Below are 24,373 nucleotides of genomic sequence, written 5' to 3'. Positions count from 1 at the left end.
GTGATATCCAGATATGCTAATTAAGAGGTTCAAACATAAAGGGAGCTATAAAGAAAGGGGTGATCAATGAAATTCAGACATGAACCAATGTATCATTTTGCCAATTAGGCCTATACAAATCACAAGGGAATGTAACATTGATCTATCATGCTTTGATAAATTGCATATTATTAATATAACAAATTTACATGGTCTCGCATAATCTATTAATAAATCATTATACTTAGTGAAAAATATATTTTTCTGAATAAAATGGTTTCTTAACTATGCTAATGAATGTTTTTCCACAGTTATTATACCAGAACTACATTTCTGGACTGCATGTGGATCTCTCAAGTTTTCAGCGCATTAAAAACAAAAATTCCTAATTGTTTTACAGAACTTCTTGGGTCCTATAAAATATAACTGCATTACTTGGTCATGCTTTCATTCAGCCACCACTTGATTTTTATTAGCCAGGATCTATTTAGTTCTGCAGTGATCTTTCCATTTATACTTCAAGCCTATAAATCTCTTGCAAACTAGTAGTCAACATTTAGATGACATGAAGAATAAATATATTACTGACACATTTTACATATAATTTCAATAATTAGGACATGCAAAATTAAATCAGAATATCAAACTACATAACTATTCTCAGATTTTCGTTGTTTATAAAAATCAACAAGGCTTCTACAAAAAAACAGCTAAACTGTAGAAATTTGTTCTCACTTTCATTCTGATTTTTTTTTAAAGTATCCAAATGATTATGTACAAGTAAATCATTTTCCTATATATAGCATTAAACATGTTGCTGGAATCAAGCCACTCCAGCGATTGAGTGTTTGACTTCCAGCAAGTTCACAAGACCAGGACCCAGTGTTACTTGTAACTCAAATTCAGCTGCCTGGCTTTGGTGAGTTTTTGACAGTTCTCAGTTGGCTGGCCAAGGTGATAGAGTGCTAAATGAAAGCCAAGTTACAGCCTGGAGAAGGGAAAACTTGACGTCTTCTCGTTCACCCCGCTTGAAATGTATTGCTGCTGACAAATCACAGTTATATTAATGCCCATTGTGGAGAAAGCACTCCTGGGCAAAGGTCATTATATGGACAAGAAGTAGTGTATGAAGGGAGAACACAGTTAAGCGGTGAAAGCTATTGTATGTTAATTTTCATATAACGATAGATTTATTCTTAAAAAAAACCAAAAACAGCATTCCACAAAAAAGCAGTTTCCTTTATTAAACAGCAACGGTGATATCAGAAAGAAAATCTTTATTTGATGAATATATAAACAAGCTGGGCAACATTAAATATTTCTTGCACATTGATAACCATGTTTTGTACTTTATATACCTCTAAATGTCCACGAGATGATGTACAGTAACAGTTTTAAATCATGCCCATGGTGGTTAACCATACTCAAGGATTCATTTTGGTACCATGTCAACATCTTCACTACATACCAACTGCAGAACCCATGACATGCCACAAACTTGAAAATAATAAGACTAGAGGTGTTACTAAAATCTGACAGAACATTGAAAAGGGCTACCTAGGGAATTACTGATCTACATATTCCAGCACATCACATTCAAACACCATTCTACACAATTGCATTGCAGATAAGCATTGTGTCAACATTGTTATGGTCTGCTTGTAAACACTATTTGAAAATTAAATCTTTAATCCACTTTCAAATGAAAGTCAAACTCAAATTGCGTGCTTTTTGATACACAAATCTCAAATACAAAAATTACTGTACAGAAATTGACACAGTATATAATACAGGCATAATAACAATCAGAACACCAGTCAATTTAATTATTTGAAAACAAGCCAAGAGAAAAGGGAATTTGTGTTAATGGTAATCATTTTTCTTTTAAACACTCAAAGCGAGATGTCTACCAGTGACGCATAAATAAAACATTACTGTCAGTTTGTCACAGTGTTTATTTTAACCAGAGTTCTATGCCAAAGTATCAAAAGAAAACATCTTGAAATTCTGTAAAATATGTAACGGGAAATGTCCTTTTTCATTTGGTAGAACAGTTTTCTTTTGCCCAGAAAATCTTGTCTTGATATCCTGATTTGAAGTTCATGTTAATGATCTGTATTTCTATAATCTGGGAACAACATAATTCCCCCAATGCAACAACTGTTCCAAATTGGCACATTACATATACATGATCTAACAGCTAAACATCATTGCATTTATGCATTTACTGTGACATTTACTTAACATTAGGTCCTTGTGGTAAGAATTTCCTACTTCAAGTATTCAGTTGTACTATAGAACATAGAGAACTGCTTGTTAGGGCACTCAAAGGATCACAACCCCAAAGTGACAACAATGTTACATACTACTTCTTGTTGCCTGTGTTCTCCAGGAGTGCAAAATATGCCAGATGTGCTGAACATATTCCAAAGAACTTTGCCCCGCTTTACTGAAGAAAGCTCTGAGGTTTGGTTTCACTTAAGCAGTAAAAAGTTTTCTATTGCATTTCCACTCAAAGCAGTAAAGTTCTTTTGCCATTGAGTATGATTATGCATTCAGAACTCAAAATTATACAAATGCACACGTTGCCATACGTAGAAATCAGCTGCAAGATGCTGTTAAATTTCTTCTGGAATCTTTAACAATGGCATAAAGTACAACCTATTACTGTCAGAGGACTTTGCTACATCAGCAAGAAAGAATTGCACAACAAATTCTGCTTCTTTTTCCTGCTTGCTGACATGTGCTTTACATATAGCAATCCCAAGCTAGTTGGCCAGTTCCAGAATTTTAAATGCTCTTCCATTTTAACAACGCCTCTTTTAAATTGATCATCTAATGAACATATTCAGACGTACAGTACATTTTGAGAGGCACAGGTTTCTTTGTTCAGAAGGATAATCCTTGTCGACTGTTTGATAATTCTTTCACCTTTAAAACTGATCTTTTCATCACACAAAAGCTAAGTTTTATATTTAATGTGTTATTCACTAAAATGTTAAGACTATAAAAGTCCTTGTTGCTTTCCTACCCACCTGGAAATTTAGATGTGAGCGTAGCTAAGGTACACGAGAGTAAGGAAAGATTACCCGTGGAATTCCCTGAACCCATTGTAGCTGCTGAGCCTGCAGAAGTTGACAATAATGGGTTAAAAGCTAAAGCTGGGTACAGAAACTGCAAACAATAGGAATTTCAAGAAGGTAGTCAAGGCAAAACTGAACACTCACCTAATCATAACATAGGCTTTTGAGAGTACGGGTTATTTCCATCTTTCTTGATAGTAACTGAGGACCCTATTATTTCTGGAATGATATTCCAAATACTGTTAAGTTTTACACAAATATAGTTGGATGAAAATTGGCTTTGAAACAATGGTGCAGTGTTTAGTGGTGTAAATGCGGAAAGGGTTTTTCCTTTCCAATCACCCCACAATGAGCTAGCACAATTTCAATACCACCTCCTTTTCTGCTGTTATCAGGCTGCTTCTTCCAGCATTTGGATGACTTGCTCCAGGACATCAGGGCATAAATCTGAAATTCGTTGAAGCAAGTTGTCGGTGTACTCCTGTAGTGCCAGATTTCCCTTTTCTCCTCTCTCCAATTCCTCTGCTAGCTAGTAAAAACAACAATATATAGTTTAGATTTTGAATGCAAATGGCTATTCAGAGCAAGTTGACCTTTTTGTCTTATAGTGCTAATGAGCAATATAACAGTCACTTGCTTCATGGCTGGAATGAGAATAGTAAATAACATTTCTGTGTTGATGTATTTCTTTTATAATAAACATCCCACGGTCTTGCGTACATCCCACTCCAAATTCTTTAAATGGGTTCAAAGTGAAAATTAATGTAGGTTGTATATTTTGTTTGTTTTAAATATGATTCATGGAACTTTAATTACTCAAAGGTTAAATATTCAGATATGTTAAGCAAAGGAAGAATTGGCATACAGGTGCACTATGTGTTATCATTCATAGAATCATAGAATTTACAGTGCAGAAGGAGGCCATTTGGCCCATTGAGTTTGCACCAGCCCTTGAAAGAGCACCCTAAGCCCACATCTCCAACCTATCCCCATAACCCTACCTAACCTTTGGACACTAAGGGCAATTTATCATAGCCAATCCACTTAACCTCATAGAATCATCGAATTTACTGTGCAAAAGGAGGCCATTCGGCCTTTCGAGTCTGCACCGGCCCTTGGAAAGAGCAACCGACCTAAGCCCACTCCTCCACCCTATCCCCGTAACCCAGTAACTCTATCTACCCATTTTGGACACTAAGGACAATTTATCATGGTCAATCCACCTAACCTGCACATGCTTGGAATGTGGGAGGAAACCGGAGCACCCGGAGGAACCCACGCAGACACGGGGAGAACGTGCAAACTCCACACAGACAGTCACCCGAGGCTGGAATTGAACCGGGTCCCTGGAGCTGTGAGGCAGCAATGCTAACCACTGTGCCACCATGCCGCCCCGGTGCTTTGGAATTTATTTTAATGAGACACCAAGGCCTTGAAAATGACCAATGGTTAATAAAGAGAAATATTAATTATTATTTTGCTTTGGTATTACCAAATGGGCATGAGATAGACATGACATTGAATAAGAAAATGAGTGATGAGATATATTCATTTCCAATTTCATAAGGGGATATATTGAATAAATTAAAACAAACTCAAGAGGACAAACCCCTTGTTTGGATGGATTACATACATTGATTTTAAAAGAATCTTGGGAAGAGATAGCAGATGTATTGTTACTCATATTTAATAATTTGTTGGACTGGGGTCAGCTTCATAAATTAAATTTGGGCAGGTTGATTGAGCAAGTGAAAGGGGACTTCCGCAGGTGGGACGTGCTCCCGCTGTCATTGGTGGGGAGGATACTGTTATGGGCCAGGGTTTAGAGAACACCAAAGTATATCATGGAGTTCACCTGACCCACAACTTTTAATAGATTTTGGTTATGGGGAGCACAAGGGCCCACTTTACAGGTGTGATGCAACAGAGAACTAAAAGTATTTTTAAACAAAAACAATGTTTATTCTATGAATCCAGTTAACATTTTCTAAACACACAGTAAACGTCTTGCCAAATACCAACACTGATAACCCCCAAAAAGATACAGTACTCTATAGATAACCCTTAATAACTTTCCTAACAACATCCATAAGCCAAAACACGTTTTAATAAAGACAGTAGGTTTGAATTCTCTACAAAAAACAGTTATCACTTTTAAATTCTCAAGTGATCTAAACACCTTGTTTAGCATACAGAGAGACACCAGTATACACCTGCTTGGTTTGAATGCAGCTCCCCAACTGAAAGCAAAACTAAAACACAGAGCCAAAAAGAGCTTCCAGCTCAAAACAAAAGTAAAAAGCAGAATCACATTCCAGCTCCTCCTACACATTGACATCACTGCAGCCATTTGATAAAACACACATTTCTTAAAGGGACTCTCACATGACAGTACAGACTGTGAAAATGACAGTCCTCCCAAAATTGCTGTTTGTGTTTCAGTCTCTCCCAATCTTTATCCCCAAGGCATTTTTTAGGAAAATGAACGTGGCGATCTTGGGTTTTATATGGACTGGAAAAGCTCCGAGGGTGAAGAAGGTCCTTCTTGAGCGGGGGCACTAGGAGGGAGGCTTGGCCCTTCCGAACTTTATTAATTACTACTGGGTGGCTAATATTTTGATGGTTAGGAAGTGGGTGGTGGGGGAGGGGTCGGTGTGGGATTTGGGGATCTCTTCAGTGAGGAGTGGTTCCTGAGCCTGGAGGAGCTAGAGGAGGAGTTTGAGTTACCGGGTGGGAACGGATTTCGATACCTGCAGGTACAGGACTTTCTCTGGTGGCAGGTTCCAAGCTTCTCTTGCCTCCCTCTAAGGGGACTACAGGAGAAGGTGATGTCTAAAACAGGAGTTGGGGATAGGAGGGTCTTGGAAATACATAAGGAATTGATGGAGTGGGAAGGGGTCCCAATCGGAGAGGTGAAGAGGAAGTAGGAAGACGTGTTGGGGGCCGTGTGGGGGGAGGGGGGGAGGAGAGAAAAGAGTTGGAAGTCGGGTTATGGGATTAGGCCCTGAAAATCATCATTGCATCCTCATTGTGTGCCAGGCTTAGCCTGATCCAGTTCAAGGTGCTCCACAGGGCTCATATGCCTGTGGCCCAGATCAGTAGGTTTTTTGAGGAGGTGGAGGACAACTGTGCGAGGTGCGGGGGAAGTCCGGCGAATCATGTACATATGTTTTGGGCGTGTCCGAAGCTGCGGGGATTTTGGCAGGGATTCTCAGATGTCATGTCAGAGGTCCTGGAAGTGAGGGTGACACAGAGTCCAGAGGTGGCAATATTTGGAGTGTCAGAAGATTCGGGAGCCCAGGGGGGGAGAAGGGCCGGTGTTTTGGCCTTTGCCTCCCTGGTGGCCCGGAGACGGATTTTGCAGGGATGGAGGGACTCGGAGCCTCCAAAGTCGAGGGTGTGGGTCAGTGACATGGCAGGGTTTCTCAGGCTTAAGGGTTTCAATACAGGAGTTCGCTTGGAGGTATGTAGCCACCTGAGTTGGCCAAGTCCCGATTTAAAATGGCGAATGGCAAAGGCTGAAGGGAAATTCAGCCAACACAGGCAGAAACCAGCAGGTGCAGGTTTGCTGTGTATTTAACACTGCAAAAGCCCAGACAGCATCGATAATGTAGCAGCCATCTACATACTAATGAGCAATCCCCGGGAACAATAGCAACATTTGGGACAAACAAAACTAAGCCAGACTCCCCGACGCCAGCAGGAGCCAACACAAAAGAGGTTAACGGACACCTCAAGACAGCTCATCGATCAGGGAACCGCTCCAGTATTGGAGAAATCGAACCAAGCGATTGGAACGAAGTCCGATCACCTAGAACCAGGTACAGGGTCCGACCCAAAAGGCGGGAAGCCCCTGGGGACTATAAAGTTAAGCCCCAAGTTCAAATCGCCCCTCTTCTTCCTGACCGGGTGACCCAGCAACGCGAACCAACATTGACCGTGACCGGTTGAGTGGCCACCGAGAGATCGTAAGTCTTAAGTCAACACTCGCTACGAGATAGGCGCTCCTTGCTATCAATCCGCACCAACTTCGAATCTCGCAGACTCAGAACCCGAACGAAAGGCCATTCGTTTCCCTGACCTGGTGGGCCAGTCCGAAGTTAAGTACAGGCCTGTTAGTCGTAGAAGTAGCTTAGATGTAGAATTTGTGCATGAGTAGCGATTACTGTGTATAATAAATGTGCTTTGATTGAAATCTTACTAATCGCTGCATTGAGTTCTTGGTCAGTACTCGAACTTGAACCTCGTGGCGGTATCATAAAGATACCTGGCGACTCAAGAGCAAAGGTTATAAAACAGAGCCAAGTGAACCAACCCAAAAGTTAGCAACATATTACTGGTGACATTCTGACGGGACCCGATCTAGAAGTGGCTTAACCACTCCGGGAGAACTCAAAAATTTGAATTAGAGATCCAATTGGGAACAGAAAACCACAAGTGTTCAAGCAATTCTGACCAATCCTCATAATTCGGAAGTGTGTGTATCCATGTGTAACTAACAGGGCGATAAGGTAATACTGCTAGATTTTTGTTGCGACAAAACTGTCGGGAGTTTGTACTTCGGAAATTAGCGAAAGCCGTACCCATATTTACAGCACCGCCTTAGCTCCCCTGTTCCAAATTTAAAAGAAGCATCTGGATAGGAAAGATGGCAATGCAGCGCCTCATGAACCCAGAGGAATTTGCGGTTGCAGCGACTAGCAACGGTAGAGTAGGACAATGTCCCGTATGCGAGGAAGAAATTAGGAAGTACCTCAAAGGGAAAGGATGGCCCCTTTGGAGCGAATTCTGTAACAACGAGGAAACAGATCCCGGGTGTATAGGACATGCCTGGTGGGAGAACCTGAGCGAGATTCACAAGAAGAGCTTAGGGAAAGCTCGCAAGCCGATGGCAATCGTGTCCTGCTTGGCACAGTTGCGAGGCACAGAGGAGGTCATTAGGACGCTCCGGAAAGAGGTAGAAGGCATACATCGAATGTGTAAGGTCGATGTTAGTGAGGAAGAAAGAGAGAATGTAGAGTTGAGGAGGAAGTTGGCAGCAAAAGAGGGAGAGGTGGATGATGCCAAGTGGGCACACCAGTCTTGTCTGGCGCACTTAAGCAGCTTCCAGTCCCAGTATGAAAAGGCCTATCAGGACACGCAACGTGCAGTCCTGGTACGAGAAGAAACCGAGAAGCAGGTAGAAGCATTGCAGAGGCAGTGTCGTGACCTGAAGGCAGCGTTAAGAGCACTCCATGCTGCCACCACAGAGCAAAGACAAAGCTCATTAGACCACGCAAAGTGCCAGAAGCAGATTGCAGAGCTGCAATCGCTGCTTTCAGTCCAAAAAGGATTCCAGGAAACCTTTGGAGCAAAATTAGATGAGGAAGACGGCCCTGAATGGGAAGAGTTAAACGAAACAGCGCAGAGATATGTTCAGGGAACATGTGCGCAGGGAAAGCCCCAAAGGAGAAAAGCACCCTGACCCCCCACAGAGCAGATAGTTCAGGCTCCAATGAACCCAGTCACCACCCACCGCACAGCCACATCAGACGATACGGAATTTTTGTATACCACCCCCTTAACAGTGACCCAATTACGGGACGCGTGCGAGAAAATCACACCGTTCCTCCCCACCTCAGACCCCCACCATTTCTTTGCCAGAGTAAAGCATCAGGCGACCATGTACGGCCTGGATGAGCGAGAGCATGTAAAGCTCATAGTTTTAAGTTTAGACCCTTCAGTCGTAGCAGCCCTTCCCGACCTACAGAATGTAGGAGGAGGCACCCTTGATGAAATGCATACCGCGATCCTGGATGCGATTGGGTATAACCGGGGTGACCCCGTATGGCCTCAATAAATGCAGTCAAAAGAAAACCGAGCACCCCACAGCTTTTGCTGGACGCCTGTGGATCCACTTTGCAGCAGTTTTTGGAGACTTAGACCGCGCCCATTTGTCCCCAGACAACATGGCCAAATGGACCCACACCCTTATCTCCCATGCCACAGAAACAGGACAGAAAGCGTGCGCGAATTATGATCCCACAGAAGAGGCTCATAATGAAAAATGGGTAGTAAAAAGATTGTCCCGCGCCGGGAGCAGTCTGTACGAAACAAACCCGCAGTTAAAAATCCCGAAGAAAAGCAGGCCGACGCAGATATACAGGCAGTGAAAACGCACCAGAACCCCGCATGGGTAAATGAAGGAAAGAACAGCACCCCACAAAAGTCACAGGAGTGTTACAACTGTGGACAATTGGGACACTTTGCAAGGGAATGCAATGCCTCACGAAAGCCACAGAGAGCCCAGCAGACGGGCACTCTAAGTAGGAATAAGACAGAGCCCATTCATAGTGTTGGCACCCGTTCAGATCAGACGGACCTGACCGGAACGGACTGACGGTGTTCGGGCTCCCCCAGTTGGGTCTGCGACACCCTTTGGGATAGGTCCGGACGACCGGTAGTTGCAGCGAAAATTCGGGGACAGCCCATCGAATTTCTATGGGACACAGGAGGGTCCTGCACCACAATAAATTCCTCCACCGTGTTCCAAAAGGACACGTGGCCACTACAGCCACCATCACCCTCAGCGGCTTTACAGGCCACTCACAGCAGGGACACATCACAGCCCCTGTACCCATTCAAATCGGTAACATCACCACCAAGCACCCCGTGGTTTTAATGACCTGCCCCACACAGCAGAACACATTCTGGGAATAGACTTCACGAATTCCCACAATCTATCATTTGATCCAGTCAACCAGTGTGTCTGGAAGATGGCGAAATTCGCAAGAGCCCCCGCAACGCTCAACATAGGTGAATACGCGAGCAAAATTAGCGCAGTAGGCGAATTTTGGTTCAACCCGGCCACGCTTAGCACGGACAAGCAGGTTAGGGCAGTTTTACAGAAAAATAGGACAGCATTCGCGACCCAGAAACACGACTGTGGACGGATGACTGGTTCTGCACAAATCACAGGACCTGACCCTAGACCCCAAAAACAGTATGGATTTCCCCAAGAGGCAGAGGGAGAAATCTCCAAGGTAATAGAAAGATTATTAGAGCAGGGCGTACTTAGATCAGTAGTCTCCACTAATAATGCCCCGATTTGGCCAGTGAGAAAGCCTGATGGATCATGGCGATTGACCATCGATTACCGGGAACTCAACAAAATCACCCCCGCAGCAGCCCCCACAGTAGCAACAAGTGATATCATAGAATTTACAGTCAGAAGGAGGCCATTCAGCCAATCGAGTCTGCACCGGCTCTTGGAAAGAGCACCCTACCCAAGGTCAACACCCCCACCCTATCCCCATAACCCAGTAACCCCACCCACCAATAAGGGCAATTTTGGACATTAAGGGCAATTTGGCATGGCCAATCCACCTAACCTGCACATCTTTGGACTGTGGGAGGAAACCGGAGCACCCGGAGGAAACCCACGCATACACGGGGAAGATGTGCAGACTCCGCACAGACAGTGACCAAGCGGGGAATCGAACTTGGGACCCTGGAGCTGTGAAGCAATTGTGCTATCCACAATGCTACCGTGCTGACCATGCTCAAGCAGGGACTCAATTCCCGATACTTTACAGTTTTGGATGTCAGTAATGGATTCTGGTCCATTACATTGGCAAAGGCGTTCCAGTACAAATTTGCCTTCACTTTTAAAAATCAACAGTACACATGGACATGCCTTCCACAAGGATTCCACAACTCCCCCTCCATTTTCCACCGACAGCTGGCAAATGGTTTAGCCAAATTCTCTCGCCCCGAATGTCTGGTCCAGTACGTAGACGACCTACTCCTGCAGACAGGCACCAAGGAAGAGCACATTGAGCTTCTGTCCGAACTCCTGGAATGCTTACACTCAATTGGTTGTAAAGTTAACCCCAAAAAGGCCCAGATTTTGGAGGATAAGGTGATATATTTGGGTACAATTATCACACATGGTAAACGCGAGATCGAGCACAAAAGGATTGACTCGATTGCTAAATTGCCCCTTCCCCATAACGTTTCAGCCCTCCGGTCGTTTTTAGGACTGGTTGGCTACTGCCGAAACCACATTGACGGTTTCGCCAGCAAGGCAGCGCCCCTCTCAGACCTCCTAAAGAAAGGAGCCCCCTGGGAATGGCTTCCGCAGCATACGGATGCTGTGGATGCGTTGAAGCAAGCACTCATAGCAGCCCCCGCACTACAAGTTCCAGACCCGCTTTCCCCCTACGCTATAGAGGTAGCGACCACAGACCGCACCCTTTCAGCCGTGCTCCTCCAGGTACGGCGCGACCAGTTAAGGCCCGTGGCTTACGCCTCCAGAGTTTTAGATGCTGTGGAGCAGGGATTTTCAGTCTGTGAAAGGCACCTGCTCGCAGTATTCTGGGCAGTCCAGTATTTTTCATACATTACCGGACTCAACCCCATCACAATTCTCACCGAACACACCCCCACCCAACTTTTACTGGACAGACGACTCAAGGACGGTACAGTCAGTCAGATCAGAGCAGCTAGATGGACCCTTCTTTTGCAGGGACGGGACATCACTGTTAAAAGGACAAAGACCCACACTTTTTTAGCCGACATCGTACAGTACCCCGGAACCCCCCCATGAATGTGAAATTATCTCTCCACACCACAACACAGGCCCCTTTATTGCTAAAACACCCCCCAGAAAGATAGGTAGTTCAACCCAGAGCCCCAAGCACACAGACACGTGCAAACCCATAAAGATATATGTGGATGGATCTTCCACAATATTAGAAGGGAAGCGCATAACAGGATGCGGTATTTATGTCGAGGATGCGCAGCGACGTGCCCTAGAAGAAATATCAATAAAACTTCCAGGACACTTAGGCACGCAGGCGGCAGAACTTGCGGCCATTGGATACATAGTGGAACACCCAGATTCCTTCCCCAGCCCAGCAGACATATACTCGGACAGCCTCTATGTCTGTAACAGCCTTACGGAATTCCTGCCTCTGTGGAAAGCAAGAGGATTTGTTTCCGCAGACGGAAAACCCCTCCCTTCAGCCCCATTGCTCCATCGCATCTTAGAGAGAGCACAGAACAGGACCTTTGGTATAGTCAAAGTTCGAAGTCACCATCGTTCCTCCCCCCCATGAAATGTAAAAGCCGACGCACTGGCTAAAGCAGGTTCCAGGCACGGATATTTTTGGACCCCCCCCCGAAACGCACCAGTGAATGCAGTTCAGGTCTCACAGGCTAAGATCAAGGATCTATTGCAGGCCCAAAAGCAGGACAGCAATCTCAGGGAGATTTTAAAAGGAAACTATCCAGCCCCCTATGATAGGTTTAGAAATGCATTGACCACACATGACGGTGTGGTGTTAAAAGACACCCTTTATGTGGTTCCTGAACAGGACAGGAATCAACTGATTTGCTTATTCCATGACGGTCACGGACATCAGGGAATCGATCCCACTACAACCCACCTCAGGCAGCTCTGCTGGTGGCCGAGTTTAAAAGAAGATGTAAATCACTACGTTGAGAATTGACTTATCTGCGCCCAGAATAATCCGGACAGATATGCCAAAAAGGCTCAACTCAGTCACACCTGACCCGTTAATGGCCCCTGGACTAACCTCCAGATTGATTTTATAGGACCATTGCCCCCTTGTAGGAATGGTTATAAATATGTACTCGTGGTGATAGACACGTTTACCAAATGGGTGGAAGTGTTCCCATCCAGATCGAACACGGCAAAGACCACAGCCAAGATCCTAACCCACCACATCTTTACGAGATGGGGACTCCCCCGCAGCATTGAATCCGACCAAGGTTCCCATTTTACGGGACGTGTCATGAAGAACGTCCTCACGATATTTGGCATTACCCAAAATTCCACATTGCATACCACCCACAGTCGAGTGGTATCGTGGAGCGCATGAATCGGACCCTAAAATCCACCCTCAGAAAAATGGTCCAGCAAAACAACACCACTTGGGACTCAGTCCTCCCTTTTGAGCTGATGTTTCTGCGAAATACAGTTTCAACTTCTACAGGTTACACCCCACACACTCTCATGACCAGACGCCCCATGAAAGGCACAGAATTTTTATTAGGCTTAGAGTTGACCAGCCCCGAAGTGACGGCCCTCACACATGAGAACGCAGTCAAACAATTAGTAGAGAGGAAAGACTGCGTGGTTTCATATCAACCAGCTGAAGGCATATGGAACACAGTCTAACCACGCACACCACGTCATGCTCGACGCAGCAGACCACTCCCCGCCCACAGCCAACGTAACCCTACCCTCCCCCAACACGTCCAGCCCAGCCACGGACTCAACCTCGACTCCACCCCCGAAATATACACTCCGCCCCGGAACGCCCACAGACAGCAGCAGCAGCGACAGTGACTCGGACACTAGCCACAGCACGCCTCCCTACTATCCCCATGCAACAGGACCCACACCCAGCGAATCGGACCACGATTCGAGTGATCCCTTCATGATCACTTTCCTAAACAAATCCCACCACCGACCAACAATGGCGACCCCGATTCTGTCCCCACAGAACTAGACACCACCTTTTGGCACCGAGATAATTCGTACAGACTCGTCCGGAATGACGAGAGCGATCCGAAATCATACCAAGCAGCCCTACACTCGAGAGTTTGGCATCCGGGAGAAGATGACGACCTTGAGTCTGACTCCCAAAACGAGAACCCCTTTGCGACCCAGTTCGCAAACGATAACTGAGGTGTCCAGATGATGTTTTAAAAGGAACCGCTTGGGAGAAAACGGTGTCCTTTCTGATGGAAACTGCAGCATGTTTTATGTTGTTTGTAGTGTATTGTTAAATGTTGTATGTTAGACCGGAAAAAAAAATTTTCCACGGCCCCACGCCTTTTCGGCCGAAACCTCTGAGAATTTGCCCGCAGAAACTTGTAAATGTCCCAGACGCCAGTTCAGCGGAACTAGTCTGTCGACGGAAACACAGACCCCCGTTCGTAACTGCTCTTCTGGTTCAAGGAAGGAACCAATACGGCAGCCCCCCACGATGACTAGATTTCTTGCCCGTTCTTGTCGGTTGCTCAGGCAGTGGAGAAACGGCTTGGGACCCGCCCTGCCTGGGAACCCCCCCCCCTCTGGTCAGCTACGCTCGGGTAGGGCACACACGGCATTGGTCGCCATCCTACCTGGGTACTCCATCCAACTCTTACCCTTCGCGGCCCTTACGCACCTCATTTCGGCAAAGTTTTGTTCAAAAAGTTTTGTTTTGTTTCAGTTAACGCCAACCCTCTGCTATTAACATCCTGAAACATTGGGATGGTAAACCGCACAGTCTGCGAGACGGCTCGCACTGGTTCATTATTTGTAAGTGTGTCTTGTCCTAAAATTATGTTTTTGAAAAAAAAAATGAGGGAGTCACACATAGTGACCAATTATAAAGGGAGTAATTGGCACTAAAGGACAGACAGACTATCGTACGAGATGTTAAACCTTGATAGTGACAGACACTATGCTTGATCACACAGAACTCAAGAAGCTCCAGGACCGGAGAAGAGAAGAGAAGAGAACGAAGAAGAACCATGAGGACATCCTCCGCGTGGCTCATCGTTATAATGGACATTTGGTTGCGCGCGAACGCGAACCCCCTGACCTCACCTCCCCCAGCCGTTAATGATTCACTCCCCAGACCCCCGACCCCCACGATCTATAATAAAGAGCATTCATTTGCGTTTTGTTGTAAATAAAGAAATGTTCATGAGCAATTGTACAATCCTGAGCTTGACTGCCAAGCCAGGAACATGTGTATAAAACTGCTATGATTTTGTTTGTATGGTTTAGGAAGTTAGTGTGAACAAATATTTGAGCGAGTGTAGTTTATTAAGGATAGTTAGAGGTTCCCATTTTCTTATTTTGTAATGCATGTCCCTGTTTGACATAGTGCCTCTCAGAATTGTTAGTTAAAATTTTTTTGTATAGTTATGGTCAGTATAGAGGCCATCGAAGAGTGCTCGCCGGGTCAGGGAATGGAAAGCAATGCAGTTATGTGATCCTTCACGCTTCGCATTAGGATCACAAGCAGGGAGTGTAGCCACCTGAGTTGGCTAAGTCCCGATTTAAAATGGCGAACGGCAAAGGCTGAAGGGAAATTCAGCCAACACAGGCAGAAACCAGCAGGTGCAGGTTTGCTGTGTATTTATTTAACTCTGCAAAAGCCCAGACAGCATCAATACCAGCGACCATCAGCATAATAATGTAGCAGCCATCTACATACTAATGAGCAATCCCCGGGAACAATAGCAACATTTGGGACAAACAAAACTAAGCCAGACTCCCCGGCGCCAGCAGGAGCCAACACAAAAGAGGTTAACGGACACCTCAAGACCGCCCATCGATCAGGGAACCTCTCCAGTATTGGAGAAATCGAACCAAGCGATTGGAACGAAGTCCGATCACCTAGAACCAGGTACAGGGTCCGCCCCGAAAGATGGGAAGCCCCTGGGGACTATAAAGTTAAGCCCCAAGTTCAAATCGCCCATCTTCTTCCTGACCGGGTCACCCAGCAACGCGAACCAACATTGACCGTGACCAGTCCAGTGGCCACCGAGAGATCGTAAGTCTTAAGTCAACGCTCGCTACGAGATAGGCGCTCCTAGCTATCAATCCGTACCAACTTCGAATCTCGCAGACTCAGAACCCGAACGAAAGGCCATTTGTTCCCCTGACCTGGTGGGCCAGTCCGAAGTTAAGTACAGGCCTGTTAGTCGTAGAAGTAGCTTAGATGTAGAATTTGTGCATGAGTAGCGATTACTGTGTATAATAAATGTGCTTTGATTGAAATCTTACTAATCGCTGCATTGAGTTCTTGGTCAGTACTCGAACTTGAACCTCGTGGCGGTATCATAAAGATACCTGGCGACTCGAGAGCAAAGGTTATAAAACAGAGCCAAGTGAACCAACCCAAAAGTTAGCAACAGTGGCAGCCGTTCATCGACTTCTTTAAGGAAAACTGACCGTCAGCAGACGTGGGGGGTGGGGGTGAGGGGGGCATGGAAGTAAAGAATAAGGGCAGGGAACCTAATATATGGGTAGCTAGGAGTTAGGGCGAGGGAAAGCTGGGTATGTTACTATGGGGATTTTGCATGTGTCGGACCATTCTGATATTTAGAATGTTAATATGTTAAAATATTAAAATTATAAATGCCTCAATAAAATGTTTCCTAAAAAAAAAAAAAATTTGTTTGAAAAGGGTGTGTTGCAAAGGACTGGTGGATAGCGAATGTACTTCCAATATTTAAGTAGATGGATAGGTAGAAAATTCCAGGGAATTATAGACTAATCAGCATAACATCAATGGTAGGAAAAGTAATGGAATCTTCACTGAAGGAGAGAATAGAAAAACAGTTAGAAAGGAGAAACATAATAATGAATAGTCACAATGGCTTTAAAAAAAGAAAATTTTGTTTGACCAGCTTTATTGAATTTTTTTGTGAAGGTTACAAAGAGAGTTGGTAATGGTAATGCAGTGGATGTAATTTACCTGGATTTTCAGGGGATAATTGGCAGAATGGATTGCTAGTTGGTTTCACAACAGGAAGCAGAGAGTGGGAGCAAAGGGTAATTATTCAAAGTGGCTGAAGATGGAAAGTGGTGTCCTACAAGGATCAGTGCTGGGACCACTACTGTTCAAAACTTACATCAACAAGTTGGAATCCAAAATACAATACCACACTCAAGAGTACTTTATGCAGCTCTGCTTGCCATATTATAAAAAGGGCACAGAAGCACTGGGGAAAGTGCAGAAGTGTAGCATTATACGCATAGGAAAGGATTGATATGCCGGGTCACTTTCGTTTGAAAGGATTAGGCTGAGGGATGACGTAGTAGAGATCTTTTATAAAGGTATTGATAGAGTGAAGACAGAGAGAATGTTTCCTCTTGTCGGGAAGAGCATAACTAGAGGTCATCAATAAAAGATAGTCCAATAGGGAATTCAGAAGAAACGTCTCCACCCAAAGAATGTTGAGAATGTGGAACTCATTATCTCAGGGAGTGATTGAAAAGCATGAATCAATTAAGGGGAAACCAGGAAAGTATATGAAGGAAATGGGAACAGAGGGTTACTCTTGTAGATTTAGATGAGAAAAGACATCCAAGATGGGCATAAACACCACATGGACTGGTTGGGCCGTATGGCCTGTTTCTGTGTTGTATATCCTATGTAATAAAATAAATCAGGAGCGGTGGACAGGTTGTACAAAGCTCATGTTTCATAAGATTTAAGATGGAACGAGAAGGACAATCCAAGGTAAGTAAGGAGTTCCAAATTCTTAAAAGTCCTGAGGAAAATCGTTAAAAAAGGTAGTTGCCCGATGCGTCTTTGTTTAATCAAAGTGCAGCTTGTGGAAAGGGGAGTGATATGTGGGAAAGTGTACTGCAGCTGAGGAGGTATGACTCAAAGTTGAGAAAAATACACACGTAGGAATCTTAATAAAACTAAGAGCCACAAAGGCTGAGACTGGTTAATGGCTAGAAATGCGTAAAGATATTTATGTACAGGATGTAGGTGTTGCTGGTAAGGCCAGCAGCTATTGGTCTGAAGCATGAAGCAAGCTGACAGATGTTATCCATAGTCATCATGACAGGGATAGACAACACTGAGTGACAAATGGACATCATCACTGATATAAGAGGTGCAGAGAAAGAACAAAGCCTTGATAAAAGTCAGAGGATAGGCCACCGATTATTGCATCAAAAGAGTGATTTCAGCGGAAACAGAGTAAATTGAGCACATCGAATTGGTATGGAGCCATATAATAGCAACACATCTACAAGTGCCAGAGGTCTGAGAGGCTTTGCCAATATTGAAGGCAGCAATGAACACTTCACCATTGTTTGGAAACAGAGACCCAGATCTTCAGAGCAGCGGCACTGCTGCCTCGCATTTCTTCCGGGATCTTCTGATCCGGGCTGTTAAAAGAAATATGGAGCACAGCCTTTGCCAGGCACCTCCGTCTGAGCGGAATAGAGTCGGATGATGACAGGACACGCTTTCTTTTTATGGCAGCAGCTGTCACATTTTGTCTGATAAGCTTAAAGATCCACTCTTTGAGTTTGGGTTAGCAGATGGATGAGTGAATGGGTGAGGTAGGTGAACTGGGTAGTGGGCGAGTGGACAGGGGGGCAGCTGAGTGAGTAGGTGGGCAGACCCATGGGTGGGTAGGGAGGTGGGCAGGTGAATGAGTGATTAGGTGGGTGGACGGGTATATGGGAGAGTGGGTAGGTGGTGAGTGGGTGGGTATTATTCAAGGTTAATAACACCCAGATGTTATACCAGGTTTTAATCCATCTAACATTTCCTGGTTAATTATCCAGGTAATTACTATGGAAATTGCTCAAGTCGCTGACTCAGATTTGGAAAATTTTGCAGAGGGTTTGGAGCAGGGGTTTACATTTCTTCAGTAATTCCCATGTAGGACCATGTCTCAGGGCCCCTGCAGGGTTCTGACACTCATCTTCAGTTGTATGATCTAAGGATCAGACAATTTGGGCCAGAGAGTCAGCAAAACCAACAAGGGGCAGGATTCTTCGCAATCGGCGCGATGTCCGCCGACCAGCGCCAAAAACGGCGCGAATCAGTCCGGCATCACGCCACCCCAAATGTGCGGAATTCTCCGCATCTTGAGGGGCCGAGCCCTCACCTTGAGGGACTAGGCCCGCGCCAGAGTGATTTCCGCCCCGCCGGCCGGCGGGAAAGGCCTTTGGCGCCCCGCCAGCTGGCGCGGAAATGACTTTGCCATGCGACGCATGTGTGGGAGCATCAGCGGCCGCTCACGGCATCCCCACGCATGCGCAGTGGAGGGGGTCTCTTCCGCCTCCGCCATAGTGAAGACCATGGCGAAGGCGGAAGGAAAAGAGTGCCCCCACGGCACAGGCCCGCCCGCGGATCGGTGGGCCCCGATCGCGGGCCAGGCCACCGTGGGGGCACCCCCCGGGGCCAGATCGCCCCGCGCCCCCCCCAGGACCCCGGAGCCCGCCCGCGCCGCCTTGTCCCGCCGTTCGAAAGGTGGTTCAATCCACGCCGGCTGGCATGGGTTGACAGCGGCGGGACTTCGGCCCATCGCGGACCGGAGAATCGCCGGGGATGGGCCTGCCGACCGGCACGATTTCCGCCAACCGGCGTGGCGGATTCCCGCCCCCGCCGAATCTCTGGTGGTGGAGAATTTGGGACACAGCGGGGGCGGGATTCACGCCAGCCCCAGGAGATTCTCCGACCCGGCGGGGGGTTGGAGAATCGCGCCCAAGATCAGTGGAACAGTCGTGCAAAAAGTCTTTACTGACGATTACTGATGAAGTCAAAACTTTCCAAATGACAGATAAGAAATAGAACATAAGAACTAGGAGCAGGGGGTTGGCAATTCAGCCCCTTGAGCCTTCTCTGCCATTCAATACGATCGTGACTGATGTCCTCTTGGCCTCAACTTCACTTTCCTGGCTGTCCCAAAAACCTTTCAACCCATTACTAATTAAGACTCGGTCGATCTCAAATAGGACCAGGAGTAGGCCATTTGGCCTCAAGCCTGCCCCGCTATTCAGTAAGATCGTGGCTGATCTGACCGTGGTCCAAACTCCACTTTTCTGCCTGCCCTATAATCTTAGACATATTTTAGATGAAAAATCAGTATCACTCAGCCTTGGATATATTTAATGACCGAGCCGTCCTGCTCCGTGGGTAGTGAATTCTAAACGTTAATGACCCTCCAAGAAGAAATTCCTCCTCATTTACGTTTTAAATGGGAGTCTCCTTGTTCTGAAACTGTGCCCCCTGGTTTGGATTCCCCCATGAGAGGAAACATACGCTTGGTATCTACCCTGTCAGATACCCCCAGAATCCTCTGTTTCAATATGATCACCTCTCATTGTTAGAAATCCAATGAATATGGGCCCAACCTGTTCAACCATCCCAACTAAGAAAGCATTTTAATCCTAGAAATCAAGCTAGTGAATCGCCTCTGAACTGTCTCCATTGCAAGTGTGTCCTCCTTAAATAAGGAGACAAAAACTTGTACAAGTACTCACCAATGCCCTGTATAGCTGTAGCAAGACTTCCCTACTTTTATACCTATTCCCCTTGCAATAAAGGCCAATATTTCATTTGCCTTCATATTTAATTGCTGTATCTACATGCTGACTCCTCTGTAATGCAGCATTCAGTGGTCTCTCTCCATTTAAATAATATTTAGCTTCGCTATATTTCCCACCAAAGTGGACAACCTCAGATTTTTATACTCCATCTGTCAATTTTTTGCATTGACTTAACCCATCTATATCCATTTGCGTCCTCGTAGTTTGCTTCCTACCTACCATTGTATCATCAGAAAATTTGGCTATAATACACTTGGTCCCTTCATCCAAGTCATCGATGTAGGGTGCGACCTAACAGAAATGTTTCAAAGTGTTATTTGTGGCGGGTTTTATTGGGAGTTTCACCCCGCCTCTTGTCGGCGAGTTCCGCACCGCTATCTAACCACAATTAGTCAATTTTTTGGGCCCTGGGGAGTTTTTCCCCAGTCAAACCCACACTTAGAATTATTTTAATCATTGGGGAGCTGAACCTGCTGACCAGACCAGCCCCCTCAGAGATTCGCCCACCTATTTGAAAGGAGCCCCAATCTCTAAGTGGGCACCCACAACCCCTCAAGTGATGACAGCCTGTTATGGGGGTGCTGGGGCTGCTCCCTTTTCACGACCTCCTACGTCCCCTTTCGGGCCCTCCCTCTTCCAGGACCCCCACCCTTTAGCCTCCCCCACCCTTCCAGAGGCCTCTTCATACCTGCCCTGCACATCCCCAACCTTCTTAACTGACACCCTCCTGGTCCTCCTCAGGCCCTGACTCTTGGTACTGCCACCCTGGCATTGCTCCTGCTGGCTTGGCAGTGCCAGGATGGCAGTGTTAAGGTGCCAGTCTGGCAGTGCCAAGGTGCCAGCCTGGCAGTGTCAAGGTGCCCACCATTTTGCCCTGTACCTGACCATTCATGGCCCAGGAGACCTCCCGGGTGCCGTTCTGTCTGGTCCACGTTTGTGTGGACCAGTACTGAATGGTGCCCAATTGGGGTCTACCTGGGGAGGCGAGATGCCGGGAACACAATAGATCCCAGGTCAGCACTTCTACATGGGTTTTAAGCCTACTTAGGGGTGTGAGGCTTGGTATCGCCCAATGTGGGTGGGATCCTGATCGCAACATCTCGCAAAATCTGGATAGATCTCATAGGGTGTACCAGCTGTCGGGAACTACCGGCCTCTTTGCGCTCCCATTGGGATCACCCCCATGGGTTGTAAACAGTGGAAACCCAGCACTGATCTCTGTGGCACCCGCAGAGTTGTCATCACACTCCTGTACTGCACTGAGTTCTGATTGGTGTATCAATGATAGGTAAGAGCTGTAGAAATTACATCAGCAGTGCCTCTGCTTCCACTAGATTTAATGGAAGCACTGTCAAATAAATGATTGTGTACTTCTTGAAGTCAGCTCCACAAATGTTGAGGCAAAACTCCTGCAAAATCAACTACGCTCGACTTTACTGTGTCCCAATGGCCAAAAAGCATTGCTCCTGTCAGGTCCTGTTTCTGAACTCTCGGATGGCAACATTCAGAAGAGGATAAAGAAAACACTTCAGAAAGACTATGAAGCTCTCCTTGATGCACAGCAACATTGACATCAATGACTGAGAGAAGCTTGCTAACAATCGTTCAAAATGACAACGTCCTTTCCATCAGGTCGCAACACGCTTTGAGCCACAACCTCTCAATGCTGAGGCAGGGTGGTGACAGAGAAGGGGGAAAAAATACAAATTCTGCACTCAGGATCCCACTGTCTAGTGGGACTTCCGGTCCCATATGCTCAAAACCCTGTGCTTCGGGAATTGGCCTCCTCAGTCACAATAACAACGGATGAAACTCTTGACCCCGAGTAGACATCATCCCCAAATCGAGGGACAGCTGGCAACTGGCTCACCTTTGTCCATCCTGCTGGTTACATCCTCCAAGAATTAATATATTTGTCAAACACGATTTCCCTTCCTTAAAACCATGTTGACTCTGCTTCACTGTATTATGATTTTCTAAATGTTCTGCTACTCATCCTTAATAATGGATTCCAACAGTTTCCCAATGACAGATGTTAGGCTAACTGGCCTATACGTTCCTGCTTTCTGTCTCCTTTTTTCTTGAACAAGAGGTGTTACATTTGTGTTTTTCCAATCTGCTGGGTTCCTCCCTGTATCTAGGGAGTTTTGGAAGATTGCAACCAATACATCACTGTCTCTGCAGCCACTTCTTTTAGGCTCTGGTTGAATTTAAAAATGAGCATAGATATCCATAGCTATAAAAAGGAGAAGATGGCGTAATAATAGGGCATTAGTTTGAAGGGTCAGATGCTTGACTCTTCTCAGGGATTAGCGAGAAGAACTCAATAAGGACAGCTGGATTTCGAATTTTAAAAGAAAGATTGAAAAGATTGCGTAACACAGGGTTCAGTTTGGACGGGCACATCATGACTTTGGCAGAACAGATGTGCTTGGAGATATTTTATTGGAGGTAACATCCAACATATGAGGAAAAGAAAACCTGTTATCAGTCATAACGTAAGAGTGTGACAAAGGAAAGAAATTCTTGAGCTGGGGAAGCCAAACAATGTCAGATTTCCTCTTTGGGAAAGTTAACAACTCTGCAGGAGAAAGTTGGAAAAGAAGAACAGAAGGTACAAGAAGCTTGCGCTGCTGTGACAGGAAAACTACAGTTTATGATTCTTCTCAGTGAAGTTATCTGGCATCAGCAACAGTAAATTTCTAGAAACTATGAGCAAAAGATAAAGTTAGTTTTGAATGCTACAGACTGATCAAGACATTAGGGGCCGGATTTTCACGAATGGGGTAGGGAATTTGCTCATCAGCAGACCACTCTCGATACAAACGGCCCTCGCAAAAATTAATTTTGCTCCAGGGAGGTGGGGGTGAACCCAAATTTGGAGGTGGCCATAGAGATGTGCGAGTGCCAAGGTGGGCTGGTTAGAAGGCCTGCATCAGCACTTTGTAACTTTGGCCTCGTTGCATCAAAGGGTGCTCGTCCCTCTGGCCCTGGCCCTTCATATCCATTCACCCACTCCCCATGTCCAATCAGATCCCCTGTGCCTAGTCAAGGCCCCTCCATACCTAATTGCCGAGTATGCACAATGTACTGAACCAATGAGCCATATAATAATAGCAAGTCTTGAAATTCTCATAAAAAAACATCCTTTCAGGAAACTGTTTTGAAAACAAATGCTCCTCTTACAGTCATAACAAATGTCAGATATAATGATGTTCCTGCTTGTTCTTGCACCTGCTTATGTATTTACAGTTTATAGAAATGCCTTAATAACGATCCTTTTAAAAGAAGTGTCAGATATTGCTATTCATCATTTCAATAACAGAGGATTTACCACACTTCAAACCTCTTAAGATTTGTCTAAATAAACAAAAAAAAGTCAAAGAAGAAATTAATTATGATCACAAAGATATCGATCAATCAAAGCTAAAACACCTCTTCAACCTGTGTAAATAGAATTCTTCTGAGCTGATCCATGTGTGTGTCTTGGAGCTCAACCAAGCATTAATAATGAGGCAATCCAGCAACTGGCAACACATCCAGTTGACCTCATTCTAAATGCTTAATTGAGCTCCAAGATTCACCAATGGAATCAGCTCAGCGGGTGTCTGCTTACACAGGATAATGTGAAGTAGCTTTGACTGATTGGCATCCTTATGAGGCCATAATAAGTTTTGCTTGGAGTCCGAGGAGATAGGAGAGGTGCTAAATGAATATTTTTCGTCAGTATTCACACAGGAAAAAGACAATGTTGTCGAGGAGAATACTGAGATTCAGGCTACTAGACTAGAAGGGCTTGAGGTTCATAAGGAGGAGGTGCTAGCAATTCTGGAAGGTGTGAAAATAGATAAGTCACCTGGGCCGGATGGGATTTATCCTAGGATTCTCTGGGAATCTAGGGAGGAGATTGCTGAGCCTTTGGCTTTGATCTTTAAAAGTCATCTTTGTCAACAGGAATAGTGCCAGAAGACTGGAGGATAGCAAATGTTGTCCCCTTGTTCAAGAAGGGGAGTAGAGACAACCCCGGTAACTATAGACCAGTGAGCCTTACTTCTGTTGTGGGCAAAATCTTGGAAAGGTTTATAAGAGATAGGATGTATAATCATCTGGAAAGGAATAATTTGATTAGACATAGTCAACACGGTTTCGTGAAGGGTAGGTCGTGCCTCACAAACCTTATTGAGCTCTTTGAGAAGGTGACCAAACAGGTGGATGAGGG

At 45.5% G+C, this 24,373-nt stretch overlaps 1 protein-coding gene across 8 annotated transcripts in view; it reads right to left on the bottom strand.

The window, feature by feature from the left end:
* Nucleotides 1–1,197: 1,197 nt before the first annotated feature.
* LOC140388384 (ERC protein 2) overlaps nucleotides 1,198–24,373 on the bottom strand; it is a 1,175,365-nt gene continuing 1,152,189 nt past the window's right edge. For all 8 annotated transcript variants that reach the window (XM_072472461.1, XM_072472462.1, XM_072472469.1 and 5 more), the window contains one exon: nucleotides 1,198–3,591. In XM_072472461.1, the coding sequence (XP_072328562.1) occupies nucleotides 3,454–3,591 (138 nt within the window). In that variant the 3' untranslated portion in view covers nucleotides 1,198–3,453. The remainder of the gene's footprint in view (nucleotides 3,592–24,373) is intronic.

This window comes from Scyliorhinus torazame, chromosome 13 (genome assembly GCF_047496885.1).
Source record: "Scyliorhinus torazame isolate Kashiwa2021f chromosome 13, sScyTor2.1, whole genome shotgun sequence".
NCBI lineage: Eukaryota > Metazoa > Chordata > Chondrichthyes > Carcharhiniformes > Scyliorhinidae > Scyliorhinus > Scyliorhinus torazame.
This window is presented reverse-complemented; position numbering and strand designations above follow the sequence as displayed.